Source organism: Oncorhynchus gorbuscha, linkage group LG24 (assembly GCF_021184085.1).
Source record: "Oncorhynchus gorbuscha isolate QuinsamMale2020 ecotype Even-year linkage group LG24, OgorEven_v1.0, whole genome shotgun sequence".
NCBI lineage: Eukaryota > Metazoa > Chordata > Actinopteri > Salmoniformes > Salmonidae > Oncorhynchus > Oncorhynchus gorbuscha.
In genome coordinates, this window is record NC_060196.1 from 27879465 (window position 1) to 27903630 (window position 24166).

General features: G+C 44.1%; 2 protein-coding genes across 3 annotated transcripts in view; both read left to right on the top strand.

Annotated features, from left to right (window-relative positions):
• Nucleotides 1-5158, top strand: LOC124012619 (adenylate kinase 2, mitochondrial). Its single transcript, XM_046326454.1, has 7 exons — nucleotides 1-165; nucleotides 1520-1645; nucleotides 1855-1965; nucleotides 2170-2264; nucleotides 2547-2619; nucleotides 3349-3553; nucleotides 4958-5158. Exons 1-7 carry the CDS (start codon nucleotides 67-69, stop codon nucleotides 4963-4965), a joined length of 717 nt encoding a protein of 238 aa, XP_046182410.1. The 5' UTR covers nucleotides 1-66; the 3' UTR covers nucleotides 4966-5158.
• A 608-nt stretch (nucleotides 5159-5766) lies between these two features.
• LOC124012530 (E3 ubiquitin-protein ligase RNF19B-like) overlaps nucleotides 5767-24166 on the top strand; it is a 31337-nt gene continuing 12937 nt past the window's right edge. The window contains exons 1-2 of one of the 2 annotated variants that reach the window (XM_046326261.1): nucleotides 5767-6070; nucleotides 20456-21779. In XM_046326261.1, the coding sequence (XP_046182217.1) occupies nucleotides 21094-21779 (686 nt within the window). In that variant the 5' untranslated portion in view covers nucleotides 5767-6070; nucleotides 20456-21093. Of the gene's footprint in view, nucleotides 6071-19939; nucleotides 20191-20455; nucleotides 21780-24166 lie in introns of those variants that run through there. The other variant, XM_046326262.1, reaches the window with a different exon arrangement.

Below are 24166 nucleotides of genomic sequence, written 5' to 3' on the forward strand. Positions count from 1 at the left end.
GGGTCACTTCCTTTCTTGGGCGAGTTGGCAGATAATAAAAGTGGTACAAGGACGACTGAAGTGAACATGGCCCCCAGCACGCAACGGAATGAAGCTGTGTCCGACGTAAAAAGGGGAATTCGGGCAATCCTGCTTGGACCCCCTGGTGCTGGGAAAGGAACACAGGTGAGTGAGTTATGCTAACTTGCTAAGGAAGTGTAGGAATGGGATACCGCTTGGCCGACACTGCCAACCAACTAACTTCATAAACCTTGTCCTGAAGTTCATTCTGAATTGGCTTGCATAGATGGCTATCTCTGCTAGCTTGACTAAGTCGCGTGTAATGAATTGGGTAGCTAGATCAGACGAATAAGGAAGTATCCTAAAAGTTGTAGTTAGCTCGCTAAGCAGTTATGAGCGTCTGTCCATTGGAATGAAACTAATTCCCTTTTGGCTCCCACTATCTGGTGCTGGCAGATTTGACTGTTTGCCAAGGTGTTGCAAGCTCACAATGTGGTACTCGTCTCTGGAGTCGCATGCCAACCGTTTGTGTGAAGAGTCCTAAAGATAAGAGGGCCCTTTCAACGTCACATTAGGGACTGTATGCTAATCATACTCTCCAGCTGGCCAGCGCCAACTGCTTTCACTTGATCTAACCAGGTTCAATGAAGACGTGTTACCGCTCGACTTCCCTGTCAAAAAGCTCAATGTAGTTCTTATTTTAAATTCTGGGGGTATGTGGTACAGGAGAGCAACAGCTTGTCCAGGGTTTTGTTAGAGGTAATTATGTTAGGTGTGTTTAGGCTTATCTGGAACAAAAGCTGGTACACCCTGCAGCTTCCCACGACCAGAGTTGGGGACTTACGTATTTCCTTTAAGATCTGTATCCATATGTGTCTCATGGCTATAGTGGCTGCATAGCCTTGTAAATATACACACACTGCAGTGTGTACGGAATAAATGTTATTTAATTATTATTTATTTTTTTTGCACAGGCTGGTACAAGTACTGTAAGGTCCTTTCAGACACATACTTTTGGTCTAGCTTTGAAGATCCCAACTATTTAGTCAGTCTCCTGAGGGTTTGGTCTTTTTTCCCCCGTTGTGACACAACCTGAATCACATTGAAATGTAAAAACAAAATGGCAACATGATTATGTCCTTAAAACCACAGTTATGCATGTGCTATGAAGTTAGTTATTCAGCACTTATTTTTGCTTTTCCAAAAGTGTCCCATGCCTTCCCCACACACATTCAGACATTAGTCTCATGTCATGTGTGGAGGTTATGTTCTGTATCTGAAGGACTGTGACTGTGCCCAAAATATAACAGCCAGTCATTTTACGATTCAGCACGCCTTTAATGCTTTGACGGGCTCCCACCTGTTGTAGTAGTTTGCCAGGTTGGGAAGCGCCTATGTTTGCCCATACTCTTCTCCTCAGAGTTGCGATTTTGCGAAGTGACTACATAAATGCTACACCTTTTGCCCTTATAACATGAGACTTGATGCCAATACCCACGCTCTCCCCCTCTCCTCCAAGGCTCCTCGGTTGGCAGAGCAGTACTGTGTGTGTCATCTGGCCACTGGGGACATGCTGAGGGCCATGGTGGCATCTGGCTCTGTGCTCGGCAAGAGGCTCAAGGAGACGATGGATGCCGGGAAACTGGTAAGATGTGTAGTGTGTTTTCATGTTAGTTCTGAACATGTTTCTGTGTTCATTTTTTTAATAGGAATGAATCTTTTTGTCACTGGTGCTGGAACTTAGTAGTAATCAGAGACCGGTTGACTTGGGCGTCTGTCCTAATTGTGTGCTCTTATGCATTTATTTTCACTGCTCATCACTCTGTGAATTTACTCCTGTCAAATGACTCATAGGTCAGTGATGAGATGGTGGTAGAACTCATAGAAAAGAACCTGGACACGCCTCCCTGTAAGAAGGGGTTCCTATTGGATGGATTCCCCCGCACAGTGAAACAAGCAGAGATGGTGAGGATTGGTTGGTGCCTGACTCCATTTTGCTGTCAATCCCCCAGAGCAAAAGTTTGTCTTGATGTTAATCAAGAATAAGCAGTGGTAAACATCATGCAAAATGAATGTGGTGCGTGAACTACGTTTACCCTCCACTATACCATTGAGCATATGAACCTGTTTCCTCCCTGCTCCTATGTTTTGACTCCCTCTGTCTTCTAGCTGGATGACTTGCTGGAGAAGCGCACAGAGAAGCTGGACTCTGTGATAGAGTTCTCTGTCAACGACTCCCTACTGGTGCGCAGAATCTGTGGCAGGTAGGACCAAATATTCTGCGGTGGTCTGAGCTAGTTATTATCGACCATTTGTTGGACAAATAATGTTGCAGAGCAATACCACCTCATCCACAACAAACAATGCTCTGTATTGAGGACACAGCTTCATAGAGGGGAAATTATGTACCTGTAGTCCATTCAAATGGTCACATCAGCATGTCAAAAAGGGTTCTTTGTTTTGCCATGGTGGGATATAGTGTAAGTCTTTGAAGTGGGCCAAGGGCAGTGTGAGTGGAGGACTAACCTTCTCCTCTCCCCCCTCAGACTAATTCACCAGCCTAGTGGTCGCTCCTACCACGAGGAGTTCAACCCACCCAAAGAGCCAATGAAGGACGACGTAAGTATCTTGTCAACGGACGTCCCCCTCTCTGAGTCTGGAAATCCTACTTCTATTGTAGATCCCAATCTGCTAACTGGTGTTCAAATGCGTTTCTTGGTCAACTTGCACTTAACAAGTGTCTATGTTTGTAATCTGAGGAAAGCAGTGGCTCATTTGCACGCAGTCTTTCACAAGTTTTGTGAAACCCCTTAGCTAGGAGCTTCTGTGCTAATGGCTTTGAGCTCCTGTTTCATTTGAGTCATTTAGAGATGTGTTTATCCAGTGCCTACATCTCATACTTTTTCCCCCCTTCTCTGTACTGGTCCAACGTGGGAATTGAACCCACAACCCTATCGTTGCAATGCTCTACCAACTGAGACTCATGGGACTGTTTCAGATGCTCAGAACAGATGGCTTTCAACATACACGAGGGGTTGTAATATGTGTGGTGTACCCAGAGATGTCGCTCAGTGCTACTGGCTGGGAAAACTATTTGACACAGCTCCACACCTTCACAAGCCCTTCTGTGTTCATCATAGCTCTGACGAGACTGGATAGGAGAGAATTTAATATGGCAGATGCATTTTCCCTACTTGAGGTCTAGGGGGCGCCATCACCATATTTCCAACATCGAGCCAAGTCTTTCAGATCTGAACTCAAAGGGGTGGGGAAAAAGACCTAACCAGAGAAAGAAACCAAAATTGCACTTTTCACCCATGAAATGTTTCCTCTCTCTGTCCCCGTCAGGTGACAGGGGAGCTGCTGATGCGCCGCAGCGACGACAATGCGCCCACGCTGCGCTCACGGCTGGAGGCCTACCACGGGCAGACTGTACCCCTGGTCAAATACTACAGTGCCCGCGGCCTGCACAAGGCAGTCGATGCTGGCCAGTCCCCCGACGTAGTCTTCTCCTCCATCCTCGCCGCCTTCTCCTCGGCCACAGCCGCCACCTGTAAAGACCTGGTGCTCTTCCATCTAAGCTCCCACTTCCTTTTCGGTCTCTCCTTCACGCTCCTATCATCTAGCTTTCCAACTTTCCTCTTAGTCTTTCACACTCGGGACTAGTCTGTGCTCTGTTCTCCTCCCCTTCGTCTCTCTGCTCTCCACTTTCTTCATTCTGTGGTGGGGTGTCTCCCTTGTACTTGATCACGCTCCACTACTGGGACTTGAATAGACTCCTCCTGGAAACTACAGAGACTGGACTAGCTGGTTATAATGGAGTGTATAAAATGAGTAATTTCTCCTTGGGCCAGGTATACATATCAGTGGTAATCGAAATAAATGTTCCTTTGTCACGTTCTTTGTAAACCAGTGTAGACTAACAGTGAAATGCTTACTTATGGGCCCTTCCCGATAATGCAGAGGGAAAAGAGAAGTAATAACACAAGGAATAAATGCACAATTACTAACGATAACTTTGCTATGTAACACGTCTATATAATGTAGCTTCATTGATGGGCCCTGTACTTGGATTAAATTAAGGAAGCAGTAGGGAATAGGGATGTGATTAAGAATGACTTACATTTCACCTGAATGTAATGAGTCCAGGATAGATGGCTGGGATAGCTAGTGTCGTGCAATGTCAGAAGTCTACTCAGGAATTCATTATGAATTTATTGACTTATACTTTGACAGCTTGTGTGCTTTGGTTAGTGAAAGCATGCTACTTTTCTAGAGCATAGTCAAAGTACCTGTCACACAATGTACATTTAGTTCCCGTTAACCAATAACACTTTCTTCCTATTGATGTGACGTATATTCCACACTATGACTAGGCTACAGGAAAGGGCAAAGGAGACTCCTTTTTCCTGTCTAGATTTGTCCCTTCTCTGTAGACTGACTTCTCTCCTGTGACTGCATGATGTTCTCAGGGTCGTCGGCGAACGATAGCGGTTGTATTATGTGACTACTATATTGGCCAGTAGTCTTGCTGTTTGAATTTTTCTAGCTTTGACTAGATGTTAAAAGTATCAAAACGATGACTCCACTGCATTGAATGCTGCTTTAGTTCACGTCAAGATTTCTACTGGCAAAATGATTGTTAATGTACTGCTAAGTCACCATTGTAGTTCAGTGTTAATTTAAACTTATGTGAAGCCTAACGGCTGACGTGTTTGATTGTTAAATGGTAATGCACTAAGTTTTAGAAATGGATGTTGGAAGCCTAATTGCGCTATAGATGGACTGGATTGTTAAGCACAAGGACCTGTAGATGTCCAAGGGCGCAACTTGTGACTGTAGCTATAGTTCTGCCTCATGAATCTTTGAATGACCCAAAACTCAGTATTTTGTTAAAATGTTTGTGTGCATGTCTTTAAAATCACCTGAGACACTTTTTTTTCTTTTCTTCCCCCAGCTGTTTGAATCCCTGCTTCTCCAATCCTGGCAATGGAAATGAAGGAGGAAATGTTGTACTATAGCACTTCATTTTGGAATGTTGCTGGAGGATGAGGGAGCTTAATGTACTGCATTCTACAAGGAATAAGTGGAGCCATCTTGGAATTGACATTGATTGTTACCCTTCTAATAAAATGAAGACACTGTTCTACAATCATGACATCATTTTGTAGCCTCCCTTTGTGCTAATTACTACCATTATAATGTTACTTGCTACTAATGTAACACTCAACTGCCATTATCTCAATGTGAAGATAGTCATGGTTTACTTTGCATACTGGGTGGGCGTCTGTCTTTATGGAACATAATGCGTTCGCCTGTATAGTGGGTAATGTGTAATCACCTGGTCAGGAAAATCTCTAAATTATAGACACTGAGAGATGTACTTTGAGAACATGAATCAAAGTACATTGCTCCAGCACTCAATCAACTGCCTTGTTCGGGGGTGGCAGGTAGCCTAGTGGTTAGAGCGTTGGACTTGTAACCGAAAGGTTTGCAAGGCAGTGTACCCACGGTTGCAATGGAAAGAGGAATTTGATCTTAACTGACTTGCCTAGTTGAATAAAGGTAAACAAATCTGTAAAGTTGGATGAAATTCGTCATCGACTGTGGTAAGCACTATCTTTAGGATTTTACTTATTTCTGGGACCTCTACACAAAATAATGTTCCAGGTGATTTCATTCCACAATGACATCAGTTTCCCTTCGTGAAGTGCATTTTGAGTTTCCAAATGTGACGTCACCACGGACGGGTGGGGTTTCCGAGTTCCATGTTGGTAGCCGCACAGGGTTTTCCTCCGTCAGAGAGCAAAGAAGCAAGCTGCGAAGATGATTCTGTTGCGCTCCAAATAGGGAACGGGGTCACAGCTGTATTGTATATTAAGTCTACACGCATATATATAGTCCATTGATATTTTAGGAATGGTGTCAGGTCCCGTATTGGAGGCTGAGATGAAATAGCCTAGACAAAACGAGGACTTCAACACGCCCAAAGCAATAGATCAATGCGCATCGCCACTCACGGGAGAAGACTCACAACGGGTACCAGAAAACGGTCTCGTACTACCCCGAGGTAAGAAAAGTCTGCCGTATTGGGCCTTGACACAAATTGCAACATGTTCAAGAGTTCGATTTTTACACATTTCATCATGCGTCTTGTGGTTTGGAATGTCATGTCGCTCAGTTGCCTACTAGGCTACATTAAGGTTAGTAACCTATCGCTAACGGAAGTGTTAGTTTGCTACCTGGTCAGTTTATATGAACTGCCAAAGGTACACTACATTACCAAAAGTATGTGGACACCTTCTCGTCGAACATCTCATTACAAAATCATGGGCATTGATATGGAGCTGATCCCCCTTTTGCTGCTATAACAGCCTCCAGTCTTCTGGGAAGGCCTTCCACTAGATGTTGGAACATTGCTGCAGGCTTGCTTCCATTCAGCCAAGAGCATTAGTGATTAGGCCTGGCTCCTAGTTGGCGTTCCAATTCATCCCAAATGTATTTGATGGGGTTGAGGTCATGCTCTGTGCAGGCCAGTCACATTCTTCCACACCGATCTCGACAAACCATTTCCTGTATGGACCTCGCTTTGTGCATGGGGGCATTGTCATGCTGAAACAGGAAAGGGCCTTCCCCAAACTGTTGCTACAAAGCTGGAAGCACAGAATCGTCTAGAATGTCATTGTATGCTGTAGCGTTCAGATTTCCCTTCACTGGAACTAAGGGGCCTAGCCTGAACCATGAAAAACAGCCCCAGATCATTATTCCTCATCCACCAAACTTTACAGTTGGCACTATGCATTGGGGCAGCTAGTGTTCTGGCAAAACCAGATTTGTCCGTCTGATTTCTAGATGGTGAAGCATGAACGATCACTCCAGAGACCACGTTTCCACTGCTCCAATGTCCAATGGCTTTACACCACTCCAGCTGATGCTTGGCATTGCACATGGTGATCTTAGATTTCTGCACGAAAAGCGCCTATTCTAGGACCAAAAGGCTCCTTAACAGCTTCTAGCCATAAGACTGCTGAACAATTAATTAAATAGCCACCAGGACTTTTTACATATACCCCCCCATATTTGTTTTTCGCTACTGCTACGTGCAGTGGCCAGGTTGGGCCACTGAAAATCTTGAGGTGGCTCACCAAAACCAAAGCCATAACTGAAATTCAGGAATTCTCTTATGCTGTTGTAGTATATAGGCTAGTTGAAAACTATGTCAATATGAGAGTTAAGGAATCGCATACGGATATACTTTGGTTTCTTATTTTACAGTTAAATGTTACTATTTATCTGATGTGCATTAACTAGTACCGGTACAGTTAACATTTTGAGTACCACAACAATCCTGTTTAAATGTGTTTAGGCGATTCATTGTTCTTCAAATAGGCGAGTTGTCCCTTTCCTTAAAAATACACATATACAGCTTTAATTTGAAGGAGCCCATTGATTGTAAGGAACACAACATTTACTGGGAACAAGCCTACTTGAGTTTAAAAACATCACACAGAGGCCTCCAATTATTTTCAATACAGCTTTATTCAGCTGTTGCTGTGTCTTTTTTTGTAAACAAAAATATTATACAGTTGAAGTTTACATAACCTTAGCCAAATACATTTAAACTCAGTTTTTTCACAATTCCTGCCATTTAATCCAAGTAAAAATTCTCTGTTTTAGGTCAGTTTGGATCACCACTTTATTTGACATTTTCTATAGGATTGAGGTCATGGCTTTGTGATGGCCACTCCAATACCTTGACTTTGTTGTCCTTCAGCCATTTTGCCACAACTTTGGAAGTATGCTTGGGGTCATTGTCCATTTGGAAGACCCATTTGTGGCCAACCTTTAACTTCCTGACTGATGTCTTTGAGATGTTTCTTCAATATATCCACATAATTTTCTTTCCTCATGATGCCATCTATTTTGTGAAGTGCACCAGTTCCTCCTGCAGCAAAGCACCACCACACCATGATGCTGCCACCCCTGTGCTTCACGGTTGGGATGGTGTTCTTCGGCTTGCAAGCCTCCCCCTTTTTCCTCCAAACATAACAATGGTCATTATGGTCAAACAGTTCTATTTTTGTTTCATCAGACCAGAGGACATTTATCCAAAAAGTATGATCTTTGTCCCCATGTGCAGTTGCAAACCGTAGTCTGGCTTTTTTTATGACGGTTTTGGAGCAGTGGCTTCTTCCTTGCTCAGTGGCCTTTCAGGTAATGTCGATATAGGACTCGTTTTACTGTGGATATAGATAGTTTTGTACCCGTTTCCTCCAGAATCTTCACAAGGTCCTTTGCTGTTGTTCTGGGATTGATTTGCACTTTTCGCACCAACCAGTCCTTCTCCTGGTATGACGGCAGCGTGGTCCCATGGTGTTTATACTTGCATACGCTTGTTTGTACAGATGAACGTGGTACCTTCAGGCATTTGGAAATTGCTCCCAAGGATGAACCAGACTTTTGGAGGTTTACAATGTATTTTTCTGAGGTCTTGGCTAATTTTCTTTTGATTTTCCTAGGATGTCAAGCAAAGAGGCACTGAGTTTGAAGGTAGGCCTTGAAATACATCCACAGGTACACCTCCAATTGACTCAAATGATGTCAATTACCTTGCCAGAAGCTTCTAACGCCATGACATCATTTTCTGGAATTTTCCCAGCTGTTTAAAGGCACAGTGTATGTGAACATCTGACCCACTGGAATTGTGAGACAGTGAATTATATGTGAAAAATGACTTGTGTCAGGCACAAAGTAGATGTCCTAACCGACTTGCCAAAACTATAGTTTGTTAACAAGACACTTGTGGAGTGGTTGAAAAACAAGTTTTTTATTGACTCCAACCTAAGTGTATGTAAACTTCTGACTTCAACTGTATATGTCCAAAAATGAAAAACAAAACAAAAAAGCATAATCATGGACAGTAATATACATTTTACTATAGCCTACCCATAGCCTATTCATATCCCTGCTGTAATAGGCTACATTCTTTTCAATACAGCTTTATTCACCTGTTGCTGTCTTTTTGTAAACAAATATATTATAGACTATGTCCAAAAATGAAAAAAAAAAAGCATTATCATGTACAATGTACATTTTACTATAGCCTAATCACAACCTATTCTTATCCCTGCTTTAAGGGCTACATTATTTTCAATACAGCTTTATTCACCTGTTGCTGTGTCTTTTTTGGCAAACACATCCACAAAAATCAAGATTTATGGCCCTTGCCCTTCTTGACTCTACTCTTAACACCCCCAAATGGAGCAATCGCTCATTGTATTTCTCAAGACAGTGTATCACTCATTGTATTTCTCAAGACAGTGTATCACTCATTGTATTTCTCAAGACAGTCTTGATTAACTTTAGCACAGGGAAACTGTGCTCACATGCTGCAGTGCTCACAGGTAATGCAAAGTGCAATTTTGCAACATTTAAACATCCCGTGGAACACCTCCCTATATGGCTCAAGGAAGACTGTGAGCTCTATTAAACTGGTGTTTCCAAGCCACCAGTTTGCTTCCTATCAAGAATTCGCTTAAGCTGAGGGATCTCATATTCCAGATCCTCAGTGCTGCAGTTGTATTGTGAGGCAAATGGAAAACACTTCATTTTTCTCACAAAATGTGGGACTGCAGAGCTTCAAGGCCTTGCATAATGACACAATTTACTGTAGAACATCTTCTCTTCACCTCAGAGAGAAGCACATCAACTATTGGAATGAATGAACCTGCCCCGAATGACTCCTTATCCGTGTTGACCTGTCTTTGAACTATTGGAGTGGTAATGTGATGCCCATCAAGCCTAGAGCTTGGTGTGATCTGACGCCCTGGACGGCCTGGAGGTCACAGTGTTGTCCCAAATCTCATTCAAGCGAGAGCCCTCTCTATAACTGTTCAATGTGTCAGCAAGAGAATCAACAAGGGTAACAGCTGTGCCCAAATTGAGTTATGGGGACTGTAAAATATCTGACAGATGTTTTATCTCACCAAAAACATTGGTGAATGTTACAAGGAGGCCGACACTGTAGATCTATTTGGGCTAATTTGTAATATCGGCCTACAGACAATTCGGACTATTCAAACTCAACTACCAATAAACATGAATCAGAAGGCTTTATGTGATTATGTCATGACCCAGATAACATTACTCTCTAGCCACCCATTTCATTATCAGGGGCACTGTCATGCTGTCATAACTTCACCTATTGGTCCAGGAACGGGTTGAATAGCTCTAGCTGGGTCCTGCCTCGCTTGGTTGTTGACCTCTGGGACTGTTGTTGCTGCCTGTTCCGCACTTTTGTGCCGTGCTGCTGTCTGGTGTTCTTAACTGTGCTCTGTCACTGATGCTGCCTGTGCCAGTTCGTCGCCGTCACGTTCTGCCATGCTCTCTCGCTGCCTCTGCCTGTTCATCATCTTCGTCTGCATCCTCACTAACGTTAACCCTCTGCTGCTGCTCCCCTTGTCGGCTGTATCTCCCCTGTACTACTGTTCTTCTTAAAGAAAGAAGAGATATCCGTGGACTTTCTCTTCATCGTCTGCAAACAGACATAGCTACAGTGGCTAATCGTAGCTAGTAAGCTAACGCTATAACGCTATAACGTCAGCTAGCTAGATGCTCTGGCAGTCCTAAGTTCATCAAGTGGTTTGAAAATCATACCTACGTGTACAAATTACGTCAACTAACCTGCACCCCTGCACACTGACTCTGTACCGGTACCCCCTGTATATAGACTCGCTATTGTTATTTTATTGTGTTACTTTTTATAATTTTTTACTTTCATTTACCTGTTGTATTCGGTGCATGTGACAAATAACATTTGATTTGATGTTTGGCCATGGAAACCCATTTCATGAAGTTCCCGACGAACAGTTCTTGTGCTGATGTTGCTTCCAGAGGAGGTTTGGAACTCTGTAGTGAGTGTTTCAACTGAGGACAGACAATTTTTATGCGCTACTCGCTTCAACCCTCGGCGGTCCCATTCTGTGAGCTTGTGTGGCCTACCACTTCACGCCAGAGCCGTTGTTGCTCCTAGACGTTTCCACTTCACAATAACAGCATTTACAGTTGACCGGGGCAGCTCTAGCAGGGCAGAAATGTGATGAATTGACTTGTTGGAAAGGTGGCATCCTATGACAGTGCAACGTTGAAAGTCACTGAGCTCTTCAGTAAGGTCATGCTACTGCCAATGCTTGTCTATGGAGATTGCATGGCTCTGTGCTCAAAGATATACACCTGTCAGCAATGGGTGTGGCTGGAAAAAGCCAATTCCACTAATTTGAAGGGGTGTCCACATACCTGGATAAGAGCGTCTGCTAAATGACTTAAATGTAAATGTAAAATGTAATATATCCCATATTATTGTGCATGTTTTGACTGCTCCTCATTCTTGAGTATAAAACAAGTGCACAGTAATCTAACAGTGAGGCTGATGATAGAGTACCATAGTACATAACTACTGTGTGTTTCGTCTGTGTTTGTTTGTGTACATGCATGTTGCTACAGTAGCCTGTAGGAAGTGGTGAGCTACTGTTTAACACCTCTGAGCATTCTTTGACATCTCTATTCCAAAATGCCCGTCATGTCGAATGCCCTCTCATTCTCAATTTCCTCCTCTCCCCTCTCACTCATGCGTTCCTTATCCCACCACTCCCCTGTTTGTCCCCGAAAGCATTATTGAGGCCAGGATATTAATATCATTCCATTGAGAGAGAGAGAGAGAGAGGAAAGAGGTGACGACATGCAACCATGAAAGCCTGGTATCCATCTGCTTGCTCTAGTTACCGTCTGTCTTCAACAACTAATAGGGAAGTCAACACTCACTACCCCGCAACTATATTACCTCTATTTACTGGAAATGCTGACTTCATTTATAGTCTCTGGTCCCACATACTAGAACTATTCTCGTAATCATGGTTTGTTAAGGCTGCTTCAGGTTCCAGTCCACTGGAAGTCAGCCTAACAGTCAACCAACCATACTAGGCCTATGTGACCCACTGTATCTATCTCTACTCACATGCACTGTCCTCATTGACCATGTCTAACCTCCTTCTCTTTCTCCCTCAAATGACCCGGCCCCTCCCTGTCTTTCATACCCGCTGGTTGGTATGCCCTGGTCTGTGTTGGTGGATTGGGGCTCAGGGGGCTGTGGGGCTGGGACCTGGGCCTATTCTCTGCCGCTGTGACGCCTCCAGGCTTCACATTAAACATTCAACAACTCAGCAGTTTGCCTCCTGAATGCTCCTCTAATTATAGAACCTCGTAGCCTGACTCTCCCTTTTATCTCACTGAATCAGAGGGGCATTCATACGTGTGTATCTCTTATGCAATACATAAGTGTGTGTGTGTGTGTGCGCGCGTGTGTGTGTGTGTGTTTTGTTTGACGGTGTGTCAATGTGTGGATGACTGGGTGTATAAGTATGTGGGTGCGTGGCGTGTGTGTTCGAGTGCTTGTAATGGGGTTATTCCAGGGTATTCCTGTTGTTTCATTTTGTTTGAAAAGGGATGCGAGACTGGCTGACCACTCCTCCCTGCCAGCTTCAGTTCTGAGGTAAATTCAGAGGAAATGCAAAGTCTGGTTTCTCTAGGTGCTTCCACAGAATGGCCAACGACTGTCTCTGGCTCTCAACCCCTTTTTTAAAACTCCCACATCTTCCATTACCTTATACAACCGATAGTGTGGGAGGGCTCCAAATGGCCTCCAAATGACCGCCAAACACTATGAATCAGTAGGCAACCAGATAATGGCGCTTTTGGCTGAACAGAAGGACATGTTTCCTTTTTAACCCAGTTTTCACATAGTCTCATCACATCACGACATGACTCAACTGGCCTGGTGTTTGGAGGAGGCAGCAGTCTTGGCCTGCCCAGCATGTTAGCGAGACACGGCGATGGCCTCATCACAGAGAGGGGAAGAGAGAGAGGAACGAGAGGAAGAGGTTGAGAGAGTCGTAGCCACAGGAGCAGTTCCCTGTGTTTCCTCCCTCCTATATTAACTTCTGCCAGGAGAGATTGAAAGATGTCGATAAAGAGAACAACACACCGAGAGGCATCTCACCTGCCTCACGCTTCATTATTTTTATTTATTGTTTTTATTTAACTTGGCAAGTCAGTTAAGAACTAATTATTATTTACAATGACGGCTTACCCCGGCCAAACCCTAACCCGTACAACGCTGGCCGCCAATTGTGCGCCGCCCTATGGGACTCCCACTCACGGCCGGTTGTGATACAGCCTGGAATTGAACCAGGGTCTGTAGTGACACCTCTAGCACTGTGATGCATTGCCTCAGACCGCTGCGCCACTCGGGAGGCTCTTTATTAACCTGTTATTGCGCCCTTCTGCTCTAATGAATTTAGTCTATTAAACCAGTAAACCTGAGTTCACAGAGACCACCTGCTCTACCCAGAGACTCAGCCCAGAGACACAGGCCTCAGTCCTCAGTTAGAGCTTAGGGCTTACAGAGGGTTTAGGTAGTATCACTACAAACCAGCTAATTAGCTTACCAGCTCGTCTGCCTACCCCGCTGTCTGTCAATCTTTGTAAACAACCACACAGTGACATGAATCAGATTGTTTGTGTGATGGTGAGTTTTAATTACTTAGGCCTACTGGAGCATAGTACTGTTTCAGTAGCCTACTGGAGTATAGTACTGTATCACAAGCCTACTGGAGTATAGTACCGTATCAGAAGCCTACTGGAGTATAGTACTGTATCACAAGCCTACTGGAGTATAGTACCGTATCAGAAGCCTACTGGAGTATAGTACTGTATCAGAAGCCTACTGGAGTATAGTACCGTATCAGAAGCCTACTGGAGTATAGTACTGTATCAGAAGCCTACTGGAGTATAGTACTGTATCAGAAGCCTACTGGAGTATAGTACTGTATCAGTAGCCTACCGGAGTATAGTACTGTATCAGAAGCCTACCGGAGTATAGTACTGTATCAGAAGCCTACTGGAGTATAGTACTGTATCAGTAGCCTACTGGAGTATAGTACTGTATCAGAAGCCTACCGGAGTATAGTACTATATCAGAAGTCTACTGGAGTATAGTACTGTATCAGAAGCCTACTGGCGTATAGTACTGTATCAGTAGCCTACTGTGCCCCCATTGTGTTGGTTTGTGTCAACCATATCTCTGAATATCAACTATATCCCTGAATAATATGACATTTACACACACACAAAACATATGTATTTTATAAAGCATAATCAAAGTTGCCAAAGTGAAATATAGCACAACAATATAACAGGAACATCCCCAGTCTTCCCTTTTACTTTGGTTGGAAGTCCCTGGTCCAAAATAGATCCATGCTTTTATTGTCTTCATTTTGCATAATGTATTTGCAGAGGCTTGTAAAAGTGTAACCCCAAAACAGCTCTGCAACAGCAACAAATCAGCTCTGACTCAGCAGCTTGTGTAACAACTATCGGGTCTTTCAGTGGCACACCGGTATCATATCAAATTTACTTACAGTATCATATCAAATTGACTTGCGTACATGCATAGAGGCAGTATGTAGGTTCATAGGGTTCCTGGGAAGGATGGAGGATCCTAAAGTACTTAGACTGTACAGTTTCAGTGTCTTCCGGAAATAGAATTGCTGAGACGAGGCCAAACAAACTGAAAGCACAAACTGGCCCCACTTAATGTCCAAGAAGAGTAATGTCTCTGTCAAGAGGCTCTGCACACAGTTGACTCACCTTGCAGCAGCAAGCATAACAATATCTGACATGTCCGAGAGGTTTTTAATTCAGAAGACAAGAAAGTAGAGCTGCTTAGAGGCTAAATAAAATGTCATTAGTGTAATTGTACATCACAGCGAGAGATTGTGTGTGCGTGTGTGCGTGCGCGAGCAGCAGTCGAGTGGGAGGACAAGTGAGGGGGAAAAAGCGTGTGCCGATCACAGAACTTAGACCACTGAGTCTTCAGCCTGTTCATGCCCATCTGCCATGCCTCCTCACTCACTCTCATCCCTCTTTCTATTTATGTCTCTCTGTCTCTCTCTCTCTCAAGTCATGTAGGGGCTACATTCAATATATATCCCACCAAAATGATCCGAAAAGGTCTAACGTTTGGATACTAGATGCATCAAAACCCTTCCACATATATTGTCACTTGACAAGGATACTTTCTTAATGCCAGAGATGACACATTTGCTAATGTAATGAAAGCTATATAATGCCATTTACACCGAACAGTAACTGAGTACAGCTCTAATACCCACACTGAGCAAATATATTAACGCAGCATGAAAAGTGTTGGTCCCATGTTTCATGAGCTGAAGTAAAAGATCCCAGAAATGTTCCAAATACTCACAAAAAGCTTTATTTTTCTCAAATTTTGTGGACACATTTTTTCACATCCCTGTTAATGAGCATTTCTCATTTTGCCAGGATAATCCATCCACCTGGGGGGAAATTGGCATGCTGACTGCAAGAATGGCCACCAGAGCTGTTGCCAAATAATTTAATGTTCATTTATCTACCATAAGCCGCCTCCGTCTTTTTAGAGAATTTGGCAATGCATCCAACCGGCCTCACAAACGCAGACCACGTGTATGGCGTCATGTGGGCCAACGGCTTGCTGATGTCAACGTTCTGAACAGAGTGCCCCATGGTGGCGGTGTGGTTATGGTATGGGCAGGCATAAACTATGGACAACGAACACAATTGCATTTCATTGATGGCAATGTGAATGCACATAGATACCGTGATGATGTCCTGAGGCCCATTGTCGTGCCATTCATCCACTGCCATCACCTCATGTTTCAGCATGATAATGCACAGCCCCATGTCGCAAGGGTCTGTACACAATTCTTATAAGCTGAAAGTGTCCCAGTTTTTCCATGGACTGCATGCTCACCAGACATGTCACCCATTGAGCATGTGTGTGATGCTCTGGATCGACGGCAGCATGTTCCAGTTCCCGTCAATATCCAGCAACTTCACACAGCCATTGAAGAGGACTGCCACAAGCCACAATCAACCGCCTGATCAACTCTATATGAAGCAGATGTCTCGTACTGCATGAGGCAAATGGTGGTCACACTAGATACTGACTGGTTTTCTGATCCACGCCCTATTTCTTTTTAAAGGTATCTGTGACCAACAGACTCATATCTGTATTCCCAGTCATGTGAAATGCATAGATTAGGGCCTAATTTCAATTGACTGATTTTCTTATATGAACTATAACTCAGTAAAATATTTGAAATTGTTGCGTTTATATTTTTGTTCAGTATATATTGAAGGAGAGTTTTTGAACCAGATGAGGAATTTCTTTATGCTTTTTAACATTTTAATTTGTTACCAAAGGGAAAAAGGGCATTTTCATAAGAGCTATTTCTCTTGAAAGCCTTTTACAGAATCATGCATTTCCCTTTACCTCTGAAAAGGAATCTCATAGGAGACATATGAACAGAATTATTTTCTGACAGTCAGTGTAGTACACTTTTACACAGTTTCCAGGGACAATCTATTTTGTCATCAAGTTCAGTTTGAAGTGACACGAACACACACACACACACACACACACACACACACACACACACACACACACACACACACACACACACACACACACACACACACACACACACACACACACACACACACACACACACACACACACACACACACACACACACACACACACACACACACACACACACACACACACACACAGATTGCAATTATGTTTCATCATAGGAGAGTAGAGGCTAGTGCCAACCTGAGGGTACAGTCTTAGGGGAAAAAAGGTGCTATCTAGAACCTAAAAGGGTTCTTCAGCTGTCCCCATAGGAGAACCTTTTGAAGAACCCCTTTTGATTCCAGATAGAACATTTTTTGGATCCCTTGTAGAACCCTTTCCACAGAGGGTTCTAGGGTTGGGAATTGCCAGGGACCTTACGATACAATGTTATCACAATACTTAGGTGCCGATCTGATATGTATTGTGATTCTCACGATTCTATATATATTGTGATTCAGTATTGTGATTTTTTTTGGGGGGGGCGCTTCATTGTTCCATACATATTCCTGCAGAGGGACAGGAGAGAGCCATGAGAAAACGAGTTTGGATGAGTCATAGAAATAAAAGTACAGAAAGCTAATTGGAAAAATATTGGAACCAAAAAGGATTCTCCTATTGGGACAGCCGAAAACCCTTTTTTTCTAAGAGTGTATGATGAGAGGGCTATTACCAATTCTGCTGACTACATGACAAAAGTATGTTGACACCTGCTCATTGACCATCTCATTTCAAAATCATGGGAATTAATATGGAGTTGGTCCCCCCTTTGCTGCTATAACAGCTTCCACTCTTATGGGAAGGCTTTCCACTAGGTGTTGGAACATTGCTGTGGGGACTTGCTTCCATTCAGCCACAACAGTGTTAGTGTGGTCGGGCACTGATGTTGGGCGATTTTGCCTGGCTCGCAGTCGGTGTTCCAATTTATACCAAAGGTGTTTGATGGGGTTGAGGTCAGGGCTCTGTGCAGGCCAGTCAAGTTCTTCCACACCGATCTCGACAAACCATTTCTGTATGGACCTCACTTTGTGCATGGGGGCATTGTCATGCTAAAACAGGAAAGGGCCTTCCCCAAACTATTGCCACAAAGTTGGAAGCACAGAATCGTCTAGAATGTCATTGTATGCTGTAGTATTCAGATTTCCCTTCACTGGAACTAAGAGACCTAGCCCAAATCATGAAAAGCAGCCCCAGACCATTATTCCTCCTCCACCAAACTTTACAGTTGGCACTATGCATTCGGGCAGGTAGCGTTCTCCTGACATCAGCCAAACCCAAATTCGTCCTTCGGACTGCCAGATGTTGAAGCGTGATTCATCACTCCAAAGAACGCATTTCTGCTCCTCCAGAGTACAATGGCGCCGAGCTTTACACCACATCAGCCGACGCTCGGCATTGTGCTTGGTAATCTTAAGCTTGTGTGATGCTGCTTGGCCATGGAACCCATTTCACGAAGCTCCCGACGAACAGTTATTGTGCTGACGTTGCTTCCAAAGGCAGTTTGGAACTCGGTAGTGAGTGTTGCAACCGAGGACAGACCATTTTTACATGCTTCAGCCTTCGGCGGTCCCGTTCTGCGAGCTTGTGTGGCCTACCACTTCGCGGCAGATCCGTTGTTGCTCCATTTCACAACAACAGCACTTACAGTTGACCTGGGCAGTTATAGCAGAGCAGAAATATGATGAACTGACTTGTTTGTCTATGGAGATTTCACAGCTGTGTGCTCAATTTTATACTGTGAACGAAATAGCCGAATCCACTAATTTGAAGGGGTGTTTTGTAGATATAGTGTATATAAATTGCCATTATTTTTATACTCCGCAGCTATCCATGATTCAACAGTGGCCCTTTCACTTCACCCGCCAGCCAAGCAGATCAGGGAGGGAAGAGGCACCATGGTTACTGCACTGCTGCTGGGATAACATAGAATGTTTATTTCCACCTCATCGCGTGTGTGTGTGTGTGTGTGTGTGTGTGTGTGTGTGTGTGTGTGTGTGTGTGTGTGTGTGTGTGTGTGTGTGTGTGTGTGTGTGTGTGTGTGTGTGTGTGTGTGTGTGTGTGTGTGTGTGTACGTGTGTACGTGTGTACGTGTACGTGTACGTACATCTGTAACGTGGTGGAAATCTACTACAGTTTCATCAATATGGTTCAATGTTCTTCTTTCAACACAACCTGTTGTGATAGCCTGTAGCCTTTGTCTAACGCTATCACTACCGGTCAACCTGTCTTAACTGTGGCTATTGGCTGTTATTAAGGGCTGTGCAAGGCAAGAGAGCAAGCAAACAGACAACATCCAGTTCTTTCAGCCAAGGTCTCTTATCGATTGGTGCTGCTATCTGTCAGTCACTGACCCAATAGTATTTCAATCAATCATGGCTAGCTACATGCAGTATCTATGTTAGCCCAGCCCTTTCCCATATACCTGTCTGTCAACAAGGGCTGAAGTCTGATGTTTTATGACTCATACTGGTTGATCCTCTGTCTGTGTCTGTCTATCAGCCTCCTGCACTCAAAGGCTACTACTGGAATCATAATCAGATTGGCCTTGTCATAGACCTTGTCATAGAACAGGCATACTTTAGGAGGAGGAAAACAGGCCAGAACACAGTAATGACGCTGTTATGACTCAGTGTGTGTGTGTGCTTAGAAGGTGGGTATATATAGAATGTATGCACACATGACTGTAAGTCGCTTTGGATAAAAGCGTCTGCTAAATGGCATATATTATTATTATTATTATTATATATAGGCTACCTTAAAGAGAGGGGCACAGATTCTGAATGTCAATCCTCATAACCCTCCCTCTGATTCTCTCTTGCCCTTTTCTCTTATCTTAGCATAACATTACTTTCGGCACACACACACACACACACACACACACACACACACACACACACACACACACACACACACACACACACACACACACACACACACACACACACACACACACACACACACACACACACACACACACACACACACACACCTATAACACTGTGACAATACACACATACATTAATCAGTGCTATATAACACTGTGACAATACACAGTGTTAATCTGCTATATTTATGCATAGAGAGAGTGTCTGCATTATATATATGCATAGAGAGAGAGAGAGAGAGAGAGAGAGAGAGAGAGAGAGAGAGAGAGAGAGAGAGAGAGAGAGAGAGAGAGAGAGAGAGAGAGAGAGAGAGAGAGAGAGAGAGAGAGAGAGAGAGAGAGAGAGAGAGAGAGAGAGAGAGAGAGAGAGAGAGAGAGAGAGAGAGAGAGAGAGAGAGAGAGAGAGAGAGAGAGAGAGAGAGAGAGAGAGAGAGAGTAAATGACAAGAGTACATGTGTTACTTGTGTGTGTGTTGTGTGTGTGTGTCAGTGCATACATAAGTGCCACAGTCACTGAGTGGGTCGCTGTTTGCTCGGCTCCTAGTGCGCATCGTCATGGCAACCGCAGTAGAAGCGCAGTGTGAAGTGGAGAGCAGCTTGCGACGTGTGTGTGTGTGTGAGTGTGAGAGAGAGAGGGTTTCATATTGACGGAGAGAGACAAAGGAGAAGAGCGGATGAGAGAAAGAGAAGGAATGAGAGGATAAATAATATAGGAGCTAAATGGACGGATGAATAAGTTTGCTTCCTCTTCAAAACACATTACGTCATCATCATTAGTAAGTTAAAAAAAAGAAAGAAAGTATTTCGCTTTCCAAATGGCTGTATCTTATGAGTGTGAGTCAGTGAGCATATCAGTGATTATGCCATGTGTGTGCATAGTGTAATGGATTTATTCTTCCTGACTATCTACGCCAAGAGTTAATTGTGAAGTAATAACAGCGAGAGAGAGAATGAGGAAGGAGGGGAGAGGTGTGTCATACTGAGCATGCTCCCTGTGCTCTCTGCTCAGCTAACTTCCTGTTCTCTTCTTCCTCCTCACAGACGGTTGATTGAGAGAGTGAGAGACACAGAAGAGAAGAGGAGAAGAAAAGAGAGAAAAAGGACTACAGAAGAAAATTGGACTGGAGCAACCACCAAGAAGGATTTAAGACATTTTGAATAACCCCCAAGAAGTTGTTCTATACATTTTTATAACGTTCCTCAATGTTTTTTTCCTCCTCGTTTGAATTGAGAACCATTTACTAAGGAGTGACAGTGACGTTTCCTGTTGTATTCATTCTCCTCTTTGTGGTTTACAGTAACAGTTTACTGTAATTTTGGACCCCTATGTTGGTTTGGACGAAAGCACACCTGTGACTTTTCTCACATTCTTGATTTGGAGCAACTGAGTGTGAGAGGTGTGAAAGCCAGCGGGAGGGAAGGGGAATTTTGGCTATTTGTGTCTTTCTCTTTCTCTTTTGTCTTCTCACCTATCGTTCCATTTGTGGGTTTAAGAGGAAGAGGAAAAAGGGTTTACAACTGGGTATCAGTGACATTCCGTTCTGGTTTCACCCGAGCACAAGTACTCCCGTGTGTGAGTGTGTTTGTGTTCGTGTGTGTGAGGCAAGCTTCCTCACGGTGATATAAGACTAATAAGAGCGGAAAAGGAAAGACGCTACCGTGTGTCACTTTCTGGGAAAATGGGATCGGAAAAGGACTCGGAATCCCCCCACTCCTCGGTGAGCGGCATTCCCAACCCCAAATGCCGGGCACCGAGAAAACGCCAAGGACGCATCTCCTTCCACAGCCTCTTCCACAGCAAACGGGGTTCCCGGAGCGCCAAAGCAGGGGCAGCCACCCCTTTATCCCAGCTCCACAACCAACAGCATCAACAACAGCAACTTGCCCCCCTTGTTCCCCCTGTAGTCCCTTCCACACCCGACCCAGCCCCTACCAACACCGCCACGGACCTTCCCCAGGGCCCAGCCACCGCTCACACCTCCACCCCAGCAGAGCCCCTCTCTTCCAGCCGGACCTCCCTGGGTCCCCCCCAGTCCTCCAGCTCCGCCACCTCCAGCTCCTCTCCTCCAGCAGACTTCCTGGAGTGCCCCCTGTGCCTGGTGCCCCAGCCCCCCGAACAGCTCCCCGAGCTGCTGGGCTGCAGCCACCGCTCCTGCCTGTGCTGCCTGCGCCAGTATCTGCGCATCGAGATCACGGAGAGCCGCGTCCATCTCAGCTGCCCCGAGTGCTCGGAGCGCCTGGCGCCTCATCAGGTGGCGGACATCTTGGGCGACGCAGCCCTGCTGGAGAAGTATGAGGAGTTCCTGCTGCGACGCTGCCTGGCCTCCGACCCGGACTGCCGCTGGTGTCCCGCGCCCGACTGCGGGTAAGAATCAACTCTCATTGTTTCCTGGCCTTAACCTTAATCTGAACCTGGGTGTAAACCTGAACCGTAAGCCTAGCTCTATAGCCTAGCCATGCAGGAAGGGGTGGAAGAACCTTCAAGCTCTTTCTGACCACAAATAGGATTTCAACCCCTAACCCGAACTTAAACCTTACCTTTACCTAACCCCTACCATTAACACTAACCATAACCTTTTTTTTCATAGCAGATTCATGCTTTGAAAGCATTGTTCTGTCAATGATATCATAAGTTTGAGGCTGATTGTCGTAAACTGGAATGACCTAGAGTATTATAACAAGCTTTATTGGCTCTGGCAGAGGTGACAGTTGGCACTATGAGGGTGAAAGGAAAGTTTTATAGCCTAGAATTCTCTAAGTGGGTTAGAATGTCAGGCTATTATGTGGTTACAAGGGGAATGACAATGCTCAGAGGCTGATCGTTTAATGTGATATGGGGAAATTTCTGATGAGCTGGTATGAGCATGTTTGTGTATGTGTGCCACACGCATGTGTGTGTTTGTGTTTGTGGGAGGGAAAGCACAGAATCTCTATGATGTTTATATTCGAAGGAAACATGTCTGTTTGATAGTGTGAATCCTGTCAGACAGAGGGGAAGGACCTCGACAGCGGGCTGGACTATAGATGACCTACATTCTAATGAAACCAGAGTGACTCAATACACTACCATTCCCTCCCTACAGTCCTACCATGGAAAGGTCTAGTGTGGTTTGGGCCACCGAGAGTGGAGGTTTCCAAAGCAGTACATTGTGTGTGTGTGTGTGTGTGTGTGTGTGGGGTGTGTGTGTGAAGAGTGCAGATTCCATACACACATAATGGTACTAATTAGAGGTTGACCGATTATGATTTTTCAATACCGATATCGATTATTGGAGGACCAAAAAAGGCCCTTACCGATTAATCGGCCATTTTTTAAACATGTATTTTTATTTATTTGTAATAATGACAATTACAACAATACTGAATGAACACTTATTTTAACTTAATATAATACATCAATAATATCAATTTAGCCTCAAATAAATAATGAAACATGTTCAATTTAGTGTAAATAATGCAAAAACAAAGTGTTGGAGAAGAAAGTAAAAGTGCAATATGTGCCACGTAAGAAAGCTAACGTTTCAGTTCCTTGCTCAGAACATGAGAACATATGAAGCTGGTGGTTCCTTTTAACATGAGTCTTCAATATTCCCAGGTAAGAAGTTTTAGGTTGTAGTTATTATAGGAATTATAGGACTATTTCCCTTATACCATTTGTATTTCATATACCTTTGACTATTGGATGTTCTTATAGGCACTTTAGTATTGCCAGTGTAACAATATAGCTTCCGTACCTCTCCTCGCTCCTACCTGGGCTCGAACCAGGAACACAACGACAACAGCCACCCTCGAAGCAGCGTTACCCATGCAGAGCAAGGGGAAAAACCACTCCAAGTCTCAGAGCGAGTGACGTTTGAAAAGCTATTAGCGTGCACCCCGCTAACTAGCTAGCCATTTCACATCGGTTACGCCAGCCTCGTCTCGGAAGTTGATAGGCTTGAAGTCATAAGGGGCGGCAGGGTAGCCTAGTGGTTAGAGCGTTGGGCTAGTAACCGGAAGGCTGCAAGTTCAAATCCCCGAGCTGACAAGGTACAAATCTGTCGTTCTGCCCCTGAACAGGCAGTTAACCCACTGTTCCTAGGCCGTCATTGTTCTTAACTGACTTGCCTAGTTAAATAAAGGTAAAAATAATAAATAAATAAATACACAGCGCAATTCTTGAAGAATTGCGAAGAGCTGCTGGCAACTGCACGAAAGTGCTGTTTGAATGAATGCTTACGAGCCTGCTGCTGCCCACCATTGCTCAGTCAGACTGCTCTATCAAATATAAAATCATAGACTTAATTATAACAAAATAACACACAGAAATACAAGCCTTTGGTCATTAATATGGTTAGAATCCAGAAACTATAATTTCGAAAACAAAACGGTTATACTTTCACTGAAAGAATAACCGCATTTTATCTAACGGGTGGAATCCCTAAGTCTAAATATTGCTGTTACATTGCACAATGTATGTCATAATTATGTACAATTCTGGCAAAATAATCGCGGCCTTTGTTCGGAATAAATGGACTTCACACAGTTCACAATGAGCCAGGCGGCCCAAACTGCTGCATCTACCCTGACTCCTTGCACGGAACGCAAGAGAAGTGACAATTTTCCTAGTTATAAGAAATTCATGTTAGCAGGCTATATTAACTTGCAGGTTTAAAAATATATACTTGTGTATTGATTTTTAAAGAAAGGCATTGATGTTTATGGTTAGATACATTGGTGCAACGACAGTGCTTTTTTCGCAAATGCGCTTGT